Source organism: Falco naumanni, chromosome 7 (genome assembly GCF_017639655.2).
Source record: "Falco naumanni isolate bFalNau1 chromosome 7, bFalNau1.pat, whole genome shotgun sequence".
In the NCBI taxonomy this organism is placed as follows: Eukaryota; Metazoa; Chordata; class Aves; order Falconiformes; family Falconidae; genus Falco; species Falco naumanni.
In genome coordinates this window covers 70509055-70524336 of record NC_054060.1, presented here as the reverse complement: position 1 = coordinate 70524336, position 15282 = coordinate 70509055, and the positions used below count along the sequence as shown (strand labels likewise).

At 60.1% G+C, this 15282-nt stretch overlaps 1 protein-coding gene across 3 annotated transcripts in view; it reads left to right on the top strand.

Annotated features, from left to right (window-relative positions):
• Nucleotides 1-13253, top strand: part of DGKZ (diacylglycerol kinase zeta) — a 46504-nt gene extending 33251 nt beyond the window's left edge. For 2 of the 3 annotated variants that reach the window (XM_040601472.1, XM_040601471.1), the window contains exons 23-31: nt 798-867; nt 4758-4798; nt 5403-5593; nt 6154-6185; nt 6958-6998; nt 7351-7471; nt 8005-8041; nt 8352-8451; nt 10818-13253. In XM_040601472.1, coding sequence (XP_040457406.1) covers nt 798-867; nt 4758-4798; nt 5403-5593; nt 6154-6185; nt 6958-6998; nt 7351-7471; nt 8005-8041; nt 8352-8451; nt 10818-10934 — 750 coding nt within the window. In that variant the 3' untranslated portion in view covers nt 10935-13253. Of the gene's footprint in view, nt 1-454; nt 500-797; nt 868-4757; nt 4799-5402; nt 5594-6153; nt 6186-6957; nt 6999-7350; nt 7472-8004; nt 8042-8351; nt 8452-10817 lie in introns of all 3 variants that reach the window. The other variant, XM_040601469.1, reaches the window with a different exon arrangement.
• The last annotated feature ends 2029 nt before the right edge of the window (nt 13254-15282 follow it).

Genomic DNA, 15282 nt, shown 5'->3' with positions numbered 1-15282 from the left:
TCCCATCCAGCGTGTGCACGGGGTCCTGCAGGGCTGAGTTGCAGAGCTGCGTGCCCAGGCTGACATCTGCTCCTTACTCTGCCTGCTCTGCATGCCTGTCCCTTGCCTGCATTGTGCCCAGGCACTGGGGAAGACACGCAGGCAGGCACGTGGCTAGCAGCTCCCAGGCTCGGAGGGTAACACTTCCCTGCGGTGTCAGCCTGGTAGACTGATGCCTCTGCATCCTCCTGCGCCTCTCAAGCTGTGCATTGAGCTGGTGTTCCTCGGTCACCCTGCAGTTTACCTCTTCTCTCCCCTTGGGCAACCGCTGTGCTCTGGCCTCAAAGCAGGGACCTTGGCCAGGCAGCGCGTAAAGCCAGATGTGGCAGCACATTAAGCAACTCTGGTGGCGAGAGAGAGGGGCTGGGGGGCTGCCCGGATAAGGGCTGTAATGGCACACCTTGCCTTTCTGCAGGATTTCCCTATGCAGCCCTCTGCTTTAGAGCGCCTGCTCTTCCAGGTGTGTATGGCCTCGCTCCATCCCCCGGGCCCATCTGTGTGTCCACCGTGGTGGTCTCGTGGGCTCATCTCATGGCACCCCTCTCGAGTGAGCTGGTGTGTGTCGGCTCCAGCCTGTCCCAGACTGCTCCCCATCGCTGTGTGCTGTGCCTGTGTTCAAGTTCTCCTTTCCATCCAAGTGCCCGGGGTCCTCCGTGTCTGCAAGGACCTCCCAAAGCAGGGGGGATGCTCTGGGGAGAGATGGGGAGGCCAAGAGACACAACTGAATCCTCTTTTTTTTTTTTTTTTTTTAAATACAGGAGGGAGATGGAGCCAAACCAAAGACACTGTCGTCCCAGAAGCTGTCACCCAAGTGGTGCTTCCTGGACTGTGAGTATCATCTTCCCCTGGGAGTGCTGGCTGTGTCTGATGGCTAGCGAGGTGCTTCGGTCTGCTGTCTCAGTGGAGGCATGGGATGGAGATCCATGCAGCAGCAAAAGCACAAGGGTTATCGATGTATTGGAAACCATGGAAGCACCTGAGAATGGTCACGTAGGAACTAGGGCTTCTCCCCCCAGAAAGGTGGTGGGGTCAATAGCCCAAATGAAGTGCATCTACGCCAGCGCCCTCAACGTGGGCAGCACACAGGAGGAGCTGGAACCCAATGTGCAGCAGGAAAACTAGGACGTAGTTGCCATCACGGAAACATGGTGGGTTCGCATGCACAAGTGGAGTGCTGCAATGGATGGCTACAAACCCTACAGAAGGGGTAGGCAAGGAAGGAGAGGCGGTGGGGTAGCCCTGTGTGTTAGGGAGCGTCTTGACTGCCTAGAGCTGAATGATGGTGACGGTAGGGATGAGTGTTTATGGGTAAGAGTCAGGGGGATGGCCAACAAGGCAGATATCCTGGTGGGAGTCTGTTACAGACCACCCAGCCAGGGTGAAGAGGCAGATGAAATACGCTGCAAGTGGCTGGGAGAAGTCTCACGATCGCTAGCCCTTGTTCTCTTGGGGGACTTCAACTTCCCAGATGTCTGTTGGAAATACAATACAGCAGAGAGGAAACGGGCTCGGAGGTTCCTGGAGTGGGTGGAAGAGACCTTCCTGACACAGCTGGTGGGGGAGCCAGCGAGAGGAGGCACCCGCTGGACCCATTGTTGTGAACAGAGAAGGACTGGTGGGTGATGTGATGGTTGGAGGCCGTCTGGGGCATTAGTGACCATGAAATGATAGTTTTCAATTCTTGGAGGAGTGAGGAGGAAGGTCAGCAGAACCGCTATCTTGGACTTCTGGAAGTACAGACTTTGGCCTGCTTAGGAGCCCTTGGGATGCAGGCGTGAAGGGCCGAGGGCTCCAGGAAGGCTGGACATCCTTCAAGAAGATGTTAAAGGCACAGGAGCAGGCTGTCCCCATGTGTGGGAAGGCAAGCTGGCGGGGAAGAAGACTGGCTTGGCTGAACGGAGATCTTTGGCTGGAGCTCAGGGAAAAAAGGAGAGTTTCTGACCTTCGGAAGAAGGGGCAGGCACCTCAGGAGGACTACAAGGATGTCATGAGGTTATGCAGGGAGAAAATTAGAAGAGCCAAACCCCAGCTAGAACTTAATCTGGCTGCTGCCGTAAAAGACAGTTAAAAATGGTTCTATGAAACGTTGGCAACAAAAGGAGGGTTAAGGAGAATCTCCATCCTTTGTTGCATGTGGGGGGAAACACAGTGACAAAGGATGAGGAAAAGGCCGAGGTACCTGATGCCTTCTTCACCTCAGTCTTTAATAGTAACAGCAGCTGTTCCCGGGGTACCCAGCCCCCTGCGCTGGAAGGCAGGGACGGGGAGCAGAATGAAGCCCCTGTAATCTGAGGGGAAATGGCCAGAGACCTGCCACACCGCTGAGACACACGCTGGTCTCTGGGGCAGGATGGGACCCACCCGAGGGTACTGAGGGAGCTGGTGGCAGCGCTCTCCGAGCCACTTCCCACCATTTATCGGAGCCCTGGCCAACTGGGGAGCTCCCAGCAGACTGGGGGTTAGCCAGCGTGGTGCCCATCTACGGGAAGGGCTGGAAGGAGGATCCGGGGCACTGCAGCCCTGTCAGCCTGGCCTCGGTGCTGGGAAGGTTGTGGAGCAGCTCGTCCTGATGCCATCACACTGCACGTGTGGGACAGCCTGGGATCAGGCCCAGCCAGCGTGGGGTCATGGAAGGGTGAAGGGGGCTGTGGGCAGGGGGGGTCAGTCTCTGCTCCCAGGGAACAAGGGGACACGGCCTCCAGCTGCCCCAGGGGAGGTTCAGGTGGGGTACCGGGAACAATTCCTTCATGGACAGGGTGGTCAGGCACTGACAGGCTGCCCAGGGACATGGTGGCCTCGCCATCCCTGGAGGTGTTCAGAAACCGCGCAGATGTGGCACTTGGGGACATGGGTTAGGGGTGGGCTGGGCAGCGTTAGGTGTATGGTTGGACTCCATGATCTTAAAGATCTTTTCCAACCTCAATGATTCTATGAATTCGGGGGGTGAGGGGAGAGCCCCTTGGTGACAAGCCACTGAGAGCCACGTGAGGCTGGGACCCTGGGCCGCTGGGGTCTTCGCGCCCGGTGCAGCAGTGCTTTGCCCCAGGCTGTCTCTGCCTGCTGACCACCGGTGGGGTGAGGTGCATCTGCTGGTCTCCTGCCCAGAGCTGAAGGCAGCTTGGTGGGACTGCCAGGGCCACTCTCCTGTGTCGTGCAGGCAGGGGCCCCCTGCTCCAGCACCTGGCAGCCAGGCTCAGCATCAGCATCCCTGTGGGGAGCAGCATCCCTGTGGGGAGCAGCATCCCTGTGGGGAGCAGCATCCCCGCTGGGCTCCCCATGCTGCTTCTTCCCTTGTCCTGGTTCTGCTGAAAGTAGCTTTCTCCTCCCCCTTCGCTTTTGTTGACCATAAGGCTCCGGAGCTCTGCCTCTATACCTGGAAGTTGGCCGAGAGAAGTGATTGCTGGTGGCGCTTCGTCTCCTTGACTTGTTCCCGTAGAGCGCAGCCGTGGGTGTGAGCCTGGGAAGCCCGGTGCTAGGCGGAGAGGATGCAACGTCTCCCTTCGGGGTTCCAGCCCTGCACTGGTGCTGCTGCCAGGTGTCTGTGCCAGGACTGCTGTACCAGCACCGCTTTCCTCCCCCTGCCACCCTCCCAGCAGCAGGTTCTGGGCTCAGGAAGATGTGTCGGGAAAAAGGCCAGAGCTCCATTCAAGACAGCACAGGCTCATTCGAGTGGCTGAGTTACAGACCTTCAGCAGCAGCTCCCTGGCTGTAAATCTCCAGCCAGGACAGGATCAACGCGGCTCTTTCACTCCTCTCATCTGCTCTGGCCTGTCCCCACTCTGTTTGCGGAGAGAATTCCCTGGGTCCCCAAGGGTCCCACTGCAGCAAGGGCAGGCACCAGCAGCCTGGCAGGACACGGGGGAAATGCCACCTTGCGTGGGAACCTGATTGTCCTGGCACTGTGTTTGTATCTGTCCTGCTGGCCCTTGTGATGCTCTAAGTCCCCAGCCCTTCCCTGCTCCCCCAGGGGTGGTGGCTGCGTGGGTCTGGCTCCAGCACAGCCGCTTGCTCCGCTGGTGTTGGAGTTCCTCTCCCACTGTGGGATGAAGAAGAGGAGTGAGCAGGGGGATGCGGTCGGACAGGCTGCTGCCAGCAGCAGGCTGGGGGCTGGTTTGAAGCTCTCCTGCCATCCTAGGAGACAGGGGCTGGGATCTACAGCTGGTGGTGGCACGCTGTGCTGTGCCTGGTAGTCACAAGCTCTGGCGTGGTCTTGTAGTGGTCCGTGGGACCTTCCTCAGTCAGGTCAGCTGAGCTGAGCTCCTTCTCCTCCCGGTGCCCCCATTTCCCAGCACTGTGCAAGAGGCGCACCCCGTTAAATCAGAGCGGTTCCTCACCCGGTGCGAGTGAATGCTGAGATGTGCACAGTGGAGCCCTGGGCTTGGTCTGCTTGGGCTGATGCTGGAGCACCTGAAAGTCCCCAGAAAGTCCCCAGCATCAGCTAGGCGTGTCGGTGCCTTCCCTGTGGCTCCCTGCCAGGAGTTGCTGAGGGGGAGACGGCAAGCAAAGGCATGTTGTGCAGGGGCATGGTGGTCTGTAGGTGTAAGGAGCTGCCTTGTGGGTAAAGAGAGGAGCAGGGTCCTGAAGGGAAGGGGGGTGCTGTTCGTTTTTGCGATTCACGAAATTACTGGATAGTTCACCATCACTCAGTGGTGGGAAGTGGCCGTCTCCGTTGTCTCATGCCAAGAATCACCCTGTCTCATTCTGTCCCTGTCTTGCAGCCACAACGGCCGATCGGTTCTACAGGATAGACCGCGCACAGGTGAGTGCAGCCTCGTCCCCCACCGTCATCCCCCTCAGCATCCGCCAGGAAGGTGTTTGGGCGTCCCACGTTGACGCAGACCAAGAGGCAGGCTTTAGCCTTGGGGACCTGCAGGTCTTACACTGCTGCTCTGCCCTGTGGCATCCCCTGAGGGGTGGTGTGACACCTGGCCCAGGACCAGCCCCAGCACCTCCAGGTTCCTATGGAAAAGGGGGGGAAGCATGGGTGGGAGCACAGAGACTTGGGTGGGAAGCTGCCTGCAGGGCCCTGCAGCAGAGCAGGTGAGGAATAGCAGCACAGCAAGGCTGCCTAGGGGACCCACCAGCTGGGGGTTATCTTAACCAGTATTAAATACTTTCCCTAATAATCTGGAGAGGAGGATGTGGAGGTGAGGTGTACGGGTCATCTGCTAAGTTGGCAGGAGATAGGAAGCCTGAAAAGGACAAGGGGATGCGGAGGCTTCCCTTGCACACAGGTTGCAGGATTTTTGGGGCGGCACGGCTCTGCTGAGCGAGTGGGTGGGCTGCGAGGCGTGGGGTGTGAGGGGACGGAGCTGTGCAGGAGCACGCCTTGCTTCTGAGGAGGGCTGACTTGTGTCTTTCAGGAGCACCTCAACTATGTGACAGAGATCTCTCAGGATGAGCTCTACGTGCTGGACCCAGAGCTAGTGGTCACCCAGACTGTGAGCACCTCTCCTGCCATGCCTGACCTCGTCGACTCATCTGCCACACCCACTGGGCACCATTTTGCATTCCCTTCCTCTTCCTCCTCTCCACCCTCCTCTCCTGCCCCCAGGTGAGTCTGGAATGAGGGGGACGCTGGACCTCAGGAAGGATGGGCAGCAATGGGAGAGTCAGGCTTGGCTTCGCAGCATTGATCCCTGGGGCTAGATTCCAGGGGCGCTCCCTGGAGCGAGCAGGAATTCCGCGCTGAGTTAGACCAAGGGGTGAGATGCCATCCTGTCTTCTCTGTTCCTCTGCCAGCGGTGCTGGAAGCAGTGGGGCACCACCAGGTGCCTCAGCCCTGGGGTCAAGCTCCAGCTCCTGGCCCATGGAGCAAAGAGTGTGGGTGTCTTTCAGCACAGCTGAGGCCAGCCTCGGGTACGGGTGAGCGATGGGGCTGGGAGCAGCGGCAGAAATGGGAGTGGGGATGGGGAGGAACACAGATCAGGGAAGAAGCAGGTGTGGCATGGCCGAAAGAGCAGCAAAATCCCTCGGCCTGCCTCTCCTGCTTGCTGGAGGAGTGCCATGGGCAGGCTTCTCCGCAGCCATCCCTCTCCCTGCTGTGTGCCCTTTGGGGTGACGTGCAGCTTGGGGCTGGCAGGGTTAGTTACACGTTTCCTTCTTCCCTTCCAGCGCTGAGCCTGAGCACTGCCTCCCGCACAGAGGTGAGTCCTGTCACATCCCCTCCCGGGTCACTCTGCTTTGGGTCCCCACCACGTTTGGGGATTTTTTGGCTTGTCCTTTCCCGGGTGTGCAGGCAGGAGCCGTGCCGCCCATGTGCTGGGTGGGAGCAGGGAGCCCGGCAGTGACCCCAGGGGTGGGCAGCAGAGGCCTGACGGTGATTTGTGGAGCAGCCCAGCCAGGCGCCTGCCCGGCTGCTCCGTGCGGGAAATGATGTGGCGAGGGGTTAATCCCCGACCTGGAGCCCAGCGCCCTGGGCTGAGGTGGGGGCTGTCTCTGCCAGGTGGCTGGTGGGAAGCGGGGAGGTGGGAACACAAGGTCAGGGGCCTCACCGAGCTGAGCAAATGGAAAGAGTTTCCTGGAGCTTGAGCAGAGCTCAGTGCCTGGAAGTGTGAGTGAGTCATGGGTGAGAGATGTCTCGGCTGGCCGCTGGCTGATGCCCAGGAGATCTGCTCCCATCACAAGTCATCCTGCCCGTGCAGAGAGGCTGCTCCCCCTGCACATGCCTCTCCCTGGGGCTGAGGCTGTGCCCCCAGCTACATGGTGTTCCCCTCCTACCCCTGGCTCGTTCCTTACATGCCCGAAGGTGGAGGAGCCATGTAAAACCAACCTAACCAAGGCTTTAGCACCTGGGTGAGCTCATGCTGGACCCTCAGCTGACTGTTCCGTGCCTCTGGTGCCCAGCCCTTGGCTCTGGGATTAGATAAACAGCCTTACTGGAGTTTTCTGACCCCAGCCCATCTCCCTTCTTTGCAGATGACCTGATAGAAGCTGCCAAGAGCGGCAACTTTAGCAAGGTAGGCATTCCCGCTGCCCACTGCGATGAGCAGCCCGGGGTGGCTCCGGGCAGGCTGGCGTGCGCCGCGGGCTGTGGGAAGCCCTGCCAGCCACGCTCCGTGATTGCCCTGGAGCAGCTCCTGTCGAGGGCCTTCCTCCAGGAGTGGTGGCTGGAAACCAGGCAGGCTCCTGGCAAGAAGCCCTGTTCCTCTCCTGGGGAACGTGGAGGGAAGGGACTTGGCAGTGTGGCTGAGCTGGACAAAGCTCCCCACAAGGCCCCGAATATCCACACAAACTGGGGACATGATGCCAGGGCCTGGGGCTTGGAGTGGGGAAACGCAACTCATCCTGAGCAATCTGGCCATCCTGCAGTTCCAAGAGCTGCACCGGGCTGGAAGAGACTTGATGGTGCGAGACTCCTCGGGCCAGACCGTCCTTCACCATGCCGTCAAATCAGGGAGCAAAGACATCGTCAAATACATCATTGAGAACGGTGAGCTGGGGCCAGAGTGCCACCCTCAGCCAAGGAGCCCGGCAGCTGAAAAAGCCTGACCCTCTGCTCCGAAGGGGTGCTCCTGGGCTTAGATCCCTTCCTTCTGGGTTTGCTACACCGTCCTTCTGGCATGTAGGCTTTCCCTGGCATCTGTCTGCCAGTACCAGCTTGCCCCTGTGGCTGCTGCTGCATCCTGGCAGGGATCAGCACGGCTCTGGGAAACATTTCTCAGTGTCCTGCTTCTGCCTCCAGGGCAGCTGACCTGTTGTTTTTGGCAGCTCCCACTGAAACACAGGCTGCTTTGTTTTGATTTCGATATTTTTCTGTAATGAGTCCATGACAACTCTTCCTCCCTGGGCTCAGCTGGGCTGGGATGCTGTTGCTGGCCTGAGCGCTTTGGAGGCAGGACCTTTGCAGGCAGCATGAAAACAGCAGCCCCTATGGAAAGGTGGGGAGCAGGGTGGGGAGCAGGTGGGTCTGTCCCTGCCCCACAGCCAGCTCTCACCCGCCCTGCGCTGTCTGTCTCTCCACAGCCCCTTCAGAAATCCTCGACGCCACGGAGGAGGAGAAGTAAGTTGCTGACTGACTTCCATTACCTGTTGGCCAGACCTTCTATGAGGTGCCCGGTCATCTGGGCACGTAATCAGCTGCTCTCATTCTAATTAACCGGCCACGGTTCCCAGCCCACTCTGGACTGACTGTCCCCAAGTCTGACTGTCCCAGTCGCACCCCCTCCTCTGCCAGGGCTGCCTGGCCGCAAGCACACAACCCACGGTCAGCTCCCGCTGCCTCGGAATTGCTGTCCCTTGCTGCCACCTGTGCTGCTTGTCCCTGTTCGGGGGGGACACACACCTCACATCTCCCGCTTTCTCCTCCCCAGCGGTGAAACCAGCTTGCACCAGGCTGCAGCCTTACGCCAGCGCACTATCTGCCACTACATCGTGGAGGCTGGGGCTTCGCTCATGAAGACGGACCTGCAGGTGACGACGGGAGGGCTGGCAGTGGGGCTAGCAGTGGGGCTTTTTGGGGGGGGACAACCAGCGGGCTGGCAGGAGAGCGGAGCAGGGGTGCTTTGGATGGGGTCTTTGCCAGCCAGAGAGGAGCTGACGAGAAGCACCCGTGCTTGCCCAGCGGAGCCCAGCTGCAGAGGGGTTAAATCCCTCTCCTCCCCGCGCCTCTCTCCCTGTTGTTTTATTAAATTAGAAGCTAGGGGCTGGAATGTCTCATCCTTGTCTCCCCCTTCCCACCAGCCGGGGTCAGAGCAAGGACATTCTCGCTTGGAGCTCCCTCCCAGCTGCAGGGCTCCCCCCTCTCCCCTGCGGGCGGCCGTGCGGGGGGCACCGGGAGCTCCCTGGCGGGTGAAGCTGGGGGGGCAGGAGGAGGCAGTGGCAGCGCTTTCCCTGGCACACTGAGTTCATTGAGACGTGCCTTGGTGCTGGGGAGTTGTGCCAGCCCTGGCTGAGGGGTCACGCGGGGAAGGGGGCTTGAGGCTCTGTTTTGGTATGGGAGGCTCCCCGGGCCGGCGTGCGGCAGCGAGGACGTGGTCACATCTGCCTGGTGGAGGCTTGTAGCCATGGGCTGTGGTGGTGGAGGTGTAGAACAGGCCAAGAAGGTGCAGCCTGTGGGTTTGGGACACAGGGTAGGAGCCCAGCCAAGGGGTGCAAACTTGCTGGGGCCGGTGGAGCGTGGTGGCCACTTCGGACAGTGCTCAGTCCCATTGCCAGCTGCCGGGGAGGTGCTGTACAGACAATCCTGGCTCCCCGTTGCTCCTCCTTGGTCCTGGCTATCGGTCCTTGCACAGCTCCTGGAGCAGGGCTGGAGACTCAAGGGGAGAGGGCAGCTCTTGGGGGCAACAGCCTTTCTCTGCCCCCAGCCCCCTCATCTGCCTGAAGGAGGGGAGCAGCCCCCAACCCGCCAGCAAGAAAGGCAGCCCTGCTCGGGCACGACGGCTGCCCCAGGGAACGGGGCTTGCACGTGCCTGTGCAAACGCGTGTCCGGGTTTGTAGCTGTCTGGGGACCCCCCTGCGCCGCTGCGGTGACCTCACCTGGGCCTCCATCACAGCCTGCCCGCACAGGCAGGAACCCACCTCCTTAGAAACTCCAGCATCAAGACCCGTAGCAGGGGTTGGGCGCGGGGTGACGGTGCACGCTGCAGCGGTGAGGGAGACCCCCAGCCTTATGGCCTGGCGTGCCTGAGCCCAGCCGGGCAGGGGGCCCTGGCAGCTCTGGTTTCGGGCTGCGGGCAGGCAGCCTCGCAGCAAGGCTTCTGCGGGGGGACGGGAAGGAAACTCAATTCCTCCTCTGGTTTTTTCCCTCCACTTTGTTCAACGAGCGCTTGCTTTCGGGGGCTGTGGGGAGGAGGCTCCCGAGGAGAGCCGGCCTCATGGCGCAGAGTGGTCTCTGTCCCCCCACTTCTGTGGGTGCTGGGGAACGCCTGCGGGGCATGCCCGGTCGTGGGGTGTGCGTGTGAAAGAGGGGATTTCTCTGCGGTCACACCTCTCCAGCTGTGCACGGGTGGGCTTTTATCCACAGCCGCATCCCAGCCCGGCAGAGGTTCTGCATGTCTGACCATTGTTCCTGCTGGAGAAATAATGGCTGTGGGCTGCCCTGGCGGCCCCGGCACCCCGCCGCACCCCACTGCATCCCACTGTGCACCCGGGGACCAGCCGGGCAGGCTGGGCATCCCTTCCGGGGCTGGTTTTCAATGGCAGCGGCACAGAGCCAGGTTTCTGTGGCCTTTGAGCGGCACGGCAGAGCCCGGGCGCTTGGCGAGGAGGAGCGAGGAGCCAGGGGGAGGGAAGGGGGAGAGGAGACGGAGCTGGGAGCTGTTAACAGATTTGCTTTTTATGGAGTGCGGGAGTTCATTAGTGGACACAGTCCAGATGGCTGCAATAAGCTGGTGAAATGTGAGCCTCCACCGGGAGCCCGGAGCGCTGGCCAGGCTGCGAGGGAAGGGGGGTTGGTATTCCCGGGCATTCCCCAGACATACCCCTCATTCCTCACCCTCTCCTGCCTGCCTCCCCAGCACCAGGTAGGAGCAGGTCATGGGGACCAACCTTTGTCTCCTCTCGAGGGGTGACAGTCAGGGCCAGTCTTGGTCCTGGACGGTGCACGGGGCTGATGGCCCCTCAGGGGTCAGCTTCCAGCCCTGCAGCAGTCAGGCTCCTCGGGAGCACGCTTTCACTCTGTGGTGAGCACATGGGCATTTGGCTACCACCCGCCTCAGGGTTCTGCTGGACCCAGCTGCAGCCACCTTTTTGGTGGGGGAATTGGGGGCACCTTTGGGTGCCAAGGCAGCGTTGAGGTAGTGCTCAGCACTCTGACATCTTTTGCTTCCCGTATGCAGGGAGACACCCCCAAGCACCGGGCTGAGAAAGCCAACGACCCTGACTTAGCTGCCTACCTCGAGAACCGACAGCACTACCAGATGATCCAGCGGGAGGACCAGGAGACGGCTGTGTAGTGCTCGGCGTGCCTTAGCCCAAGCCAGCTCGGGCAGGGTGAGGAGAGGACGATGCCAACTGGCAGAGCTGTGAATCTGGCTCAGCCCTCCCTAGATGTCAACCTGGTCCCTGGAGGCGATGGAGACAGCAGAGTTCTGCCCCAGGCTGGGCTGGGACTCTGTTTATGAGGACAGTGGGTATTTGGGACTTGAAGCCTGGCTCTTTGTGTCTGTGTCTCCCTTCACCCCTCGGCCACCACGTTCCCTGCCCTGGATGGGCTCCATCCCGCAGACCTGCCAGGGCAGGCCAGGCTGAAGCTCCTTGTCACCCTCGTGCACGGGAGTGATGCCATTGCCTCTCCATAGGCTCCTACCGATGATCCTTGTGGGATATCGTTGCTTGCCCCTCCCCTGCCAGAAGTGCCCTCCTTTAGACGCTTGGCTAGGTTCGTCCTGTCCCTCCTCGCCTGTCTGGCACAGCTGTGGGAGGCACAGGCTGTGCGGGCAGAGGCCGTGAGCCTCAGACTTTGCCACAAGGAAAATACCATGACTTAATGCCTCGTCCTCCCTCCCAGCAGCTTGGGGCTGCCCTGAGTCTCTGTGTTGCCCTGCGGGGGCTTTCTGCAGCAGAAGAGAAGTCCCTCGCACACCCAGGCTTTCCTCGCACACCCAGGCTTTCCTTGGAGCATCTGGGACTGGTGCAGCTGGAAGCAGGGCAGCCGCTGCCCTCCCGGTTGCTCTAGTGCTCAGCCAGCCAGCAGCCTGGCCCAGGGCAGTGATGGCAAGGAGGAAGGCTACCGAGCCCTTGCACCACCCTTCCCTCGCAGGGCTGGATGGGGCAGCCTGCACACCCAGTGACTGCTGGGCATCTCTTCGCGAGCCTGCTGCAGCACGTAGCCGTGGCGGAGAGCTGCGCTTGGCCTGGGTGGTGGCTGCGGTGGAGCCTGTTACGTTTCCCAGATGCTGACTTGAATGTGGCTGCCCTCCCCGCTTCAACCCCCCCTGCTGATGCTAGATATTGCACTGGGCTGGAGGAGCAGTGCTGGGGGCAGTGCTGCTGTCAGGGGTTCCTCCCATGCCCCCCAGCCTGTCAACATCCATCCTCTGAGTCCGACTCCTGCTGTCCCCCAAAGTGGGCACAGGGCTTTGCAGGGAAAACTTGGGAGCGCACCTAGCCCAGACACAAGCTCCCTGGATGGGATGCCAGCTCATCCTCTCCAGTTTTAGCAGAAAGAGGGATTTGGATGCTTAGGGAGCATTAGGGCTTCCAGCCCCAAGTTGCAATGGGATGGCATTTCACCTGCCACCTTGCCATGGGGCGCGAGGCACCATGACCCGTCTCCCCTGCAGATGCTGAGTGTGTGCAGAGGCATCGAGCCAGCCCTTCAGCAAGGCTTTTGCAGAACTGGCAGTGTCTGGGACCAGGAGGTGCCAGAAGAGGGGGAGAGCTCACAGCTTTGTGCCTTGCAGACCTGCTTGGCACCTTTGGGTGGGCGGTGGGCATGGAACAGGTTGCAGCTTGGGTCCCAGGAGAGGGTGCTACTGCTGCATGTATGGTCCCACCTGCCCTCACACCCAGCTGCGCCTGCTGGGCAGTGCTGGGTGGCGTCATTTGAATCCCTCCTGATACCAACACCAAAAAAAGGGTATGAGGATGACAAAGAACCAGAATACCCTTCAAGTTTTTTGGCTGGGGGGGGCACGTTTCCCTTGGAGGCTGGGGCATGCTGTGGTGGGGAGCTGAGGTGCAGTGCAGGGGGCCAGGGGCCAGCGGCAGCATTGACAGTTAACAACAGCACCCCGATATCTTCAGAGCTGGGATGCTCCAGCAGCACCCGAAGTTCCCATCAGCACTGCTCACAGACCACCAACAGACAAGGCACTGTCGTCTTCTCAGAGGTCCAAACCGCTGCCTCGCCAGCTGGGATGCCCAGCCCGGCCCGGAGGCATTTACAACCCCAGCTTCCCTCTTTCTCCCCAGTTTTGTATCTTCCCTTATAGTTTTTGTACAGGTAGTTGAGAGACACACTGTCCCCTTCCCCGCCTGGCCCCTCCGTGTGCGCGTGAGCTGAGTTGCTGTGCAATTCCAAGCCTGGCTTGTATTTTGGCGAAGGCGGAGGGGGTGTTGGTCACCCTGCCTGCTGAGGGCAGGGGTTCTGTGCAATACCTGGGTCTGTGTTTCCTAGACGCTGTTGTAGGATTGTATTTTTGTAACTCTGTGAGGGTGCCGGCTCCAGCAGGCCCAGGGCCTGGCACGAGCCTGTGTTCCCGTTGCTTTCTGACTTGGACTGTTTGGATGTTGTTGTTTCTTGCCATTGAAATAAAGAGATGGATGTTTTAGTTCCTGTCTCCTGCTGCATCTGCAAGAATGTGGTGCACCAGTGATGTCCCATGCAGTGTGAGTGAGGTTGTGCCCCGAGGCTTCTGCGCCTGTCCTAACTGGGGGGGTCTCTTGGGAGTTCCCTGCCGAGCCAGGTCCTTGCCTGCTTCATCCTCTGGGACAGCTGCTGGGTACAGGGTCTTTGTCCTGAGGGACCTTCTCCCTTATTCTGTGGCATGCATTGGTATTTGGCGTAACGTACAACAGGGAGAAAGCCTGCTGCCACCCCAGGTGATCCAGAAAGGCTCGGAAGCGCGAGGCAGGAGCTGGCAGCCTGCTGTTGCTGCCCCACTCCGGAGCGGCAGCCCTGCCCTGCCCTTTGTAGTCACATGGCTGTCGGTGGGTACCACAGCAGCCTCCAGATTTCTAAATGTTTTTATCGGCTATTGTTTTGGTGGTTGGGGTTTTTTTGTGTGTTGAGCTGTCCCCAGCCACGCCGCTCTGCGGGGCACAAGCCTGCTTGGGGGCTCTTCTCGTTCGTTCCCAGTTTCAGAGGGGGGCCTTGCGGTCCTGTCTCCAGTGCTGAGGGCTGGGATTATCTGCACTGCTCTGGCATGAGGACTACTCTCCAATTACAAAAGCAGAGGATTAGGGACACTTCTTCCAGCCCCGGACGGGTAAGGATAACTGCAGCCGACTCCATCTCTCCGGCAGAGTTTCCTTTGCAAATGAGAGGTAATCGCTCTGGCTGGCGGTGGCTGATGAGGGAGCCGGAGATGGACGCGGTGGGTGATGGGGATCTATACTCATACCTTAAACTTGGATTCCTGAGGGCAGCCTGGCAGCCTGCCCGTTGCTGCTGCCGCCTCCTCTCCACCCGGAGAAGCAGCCTCCTTCCCCGGCTGCGCTGTCCCTTCCACCCCCCACCCCCCCGTGCCTCCCTTTCATCACCTTCAGCCTTCCAGCTCCTGCCCAGAGCTAACAGTGGGGGTCTGTAGCGGGTGTAAGGCACGCTGAATTGTCCCAGCCTCCCTGGGCTGCAGGGACCAGGCGTACGTGTGACTGGGAGGAGGGAGCGTGCTCCGCTTCAGTGCCCAGATCCCGGCGCGTTGGCGCTTGGCCCGTGTTTTGGCAGAGGCGAGGAGCATCAGTAACCATAGCAATGAGAGTTTTCCAGCCGTCCTGGTGTCAAATTTATGGTGGGGGAGAGAGGTGGTCCCAAAATATGATCACTGTGGATCACTGTGATGCAGGGTGTTAGGGAAGGCACAGTCAGTGAGCCCTGCCCTCCTCTCTTTAAGGGCCTCAGCATCCCTCCTTTCAGCCGGGTGTCGGGGGCCCAGAGGTCAGTCTGGCCTCCTGTGGGATGGAAACATGTGGGATGGGAACCTGGGGAGGTATGCACAGGGTGCACACATGAAAGAAGCCTGTGCAAGCCCAGCCTGAGTTAAACAGAGTGACAGCCATTGGCCCGGTTAATGATTACCTGCCACACGGCCGCCTCTGCAAGTCTGAACAAGGAACACATCCCCCCCGCCCCACACAGCTGTGTCCCTGCGCTGGCACTGCCGCACCGTGCACTAACAGAGCCCCAAGGACCAGGCTTCAAATGGAGATGGAAAATGCGGAGCTGACATGCCATGAATTATCTCGTGACGTTTTTAGAGGTAAAAAACTCGAGTTAAGCAATTGCAGGGGAATGCACCTGGGTTGGTCATGCTCCCTCTCTTCCCTCCTTCCCTCGGTATGAGGCCCCTTTCTGCAAACACCGCCTTCTGCTGCTTGTTTGAGCTGGGGAAGGAGCCATTCCCCCCTCCATCCTTCAGAAAGAGCCTGAAGGGACCAAGCACAGCCACTGCTGAGATGTGCACCAACGCATCTCTGCTGTCCCATGCGGCCAGCACCTGCCTCCTGGTCCCCAGCCCAAGGAGGCAACAGGAGGGGAAGAGGAATGGCTGGAAACAGAGGAAGGGGTGAAAATTTCTACAGGGCTTTGCCATTCATCCCTTGGGCTGCTTTGTCCTGGGGACCCCACTGGGGTCTCTGGCC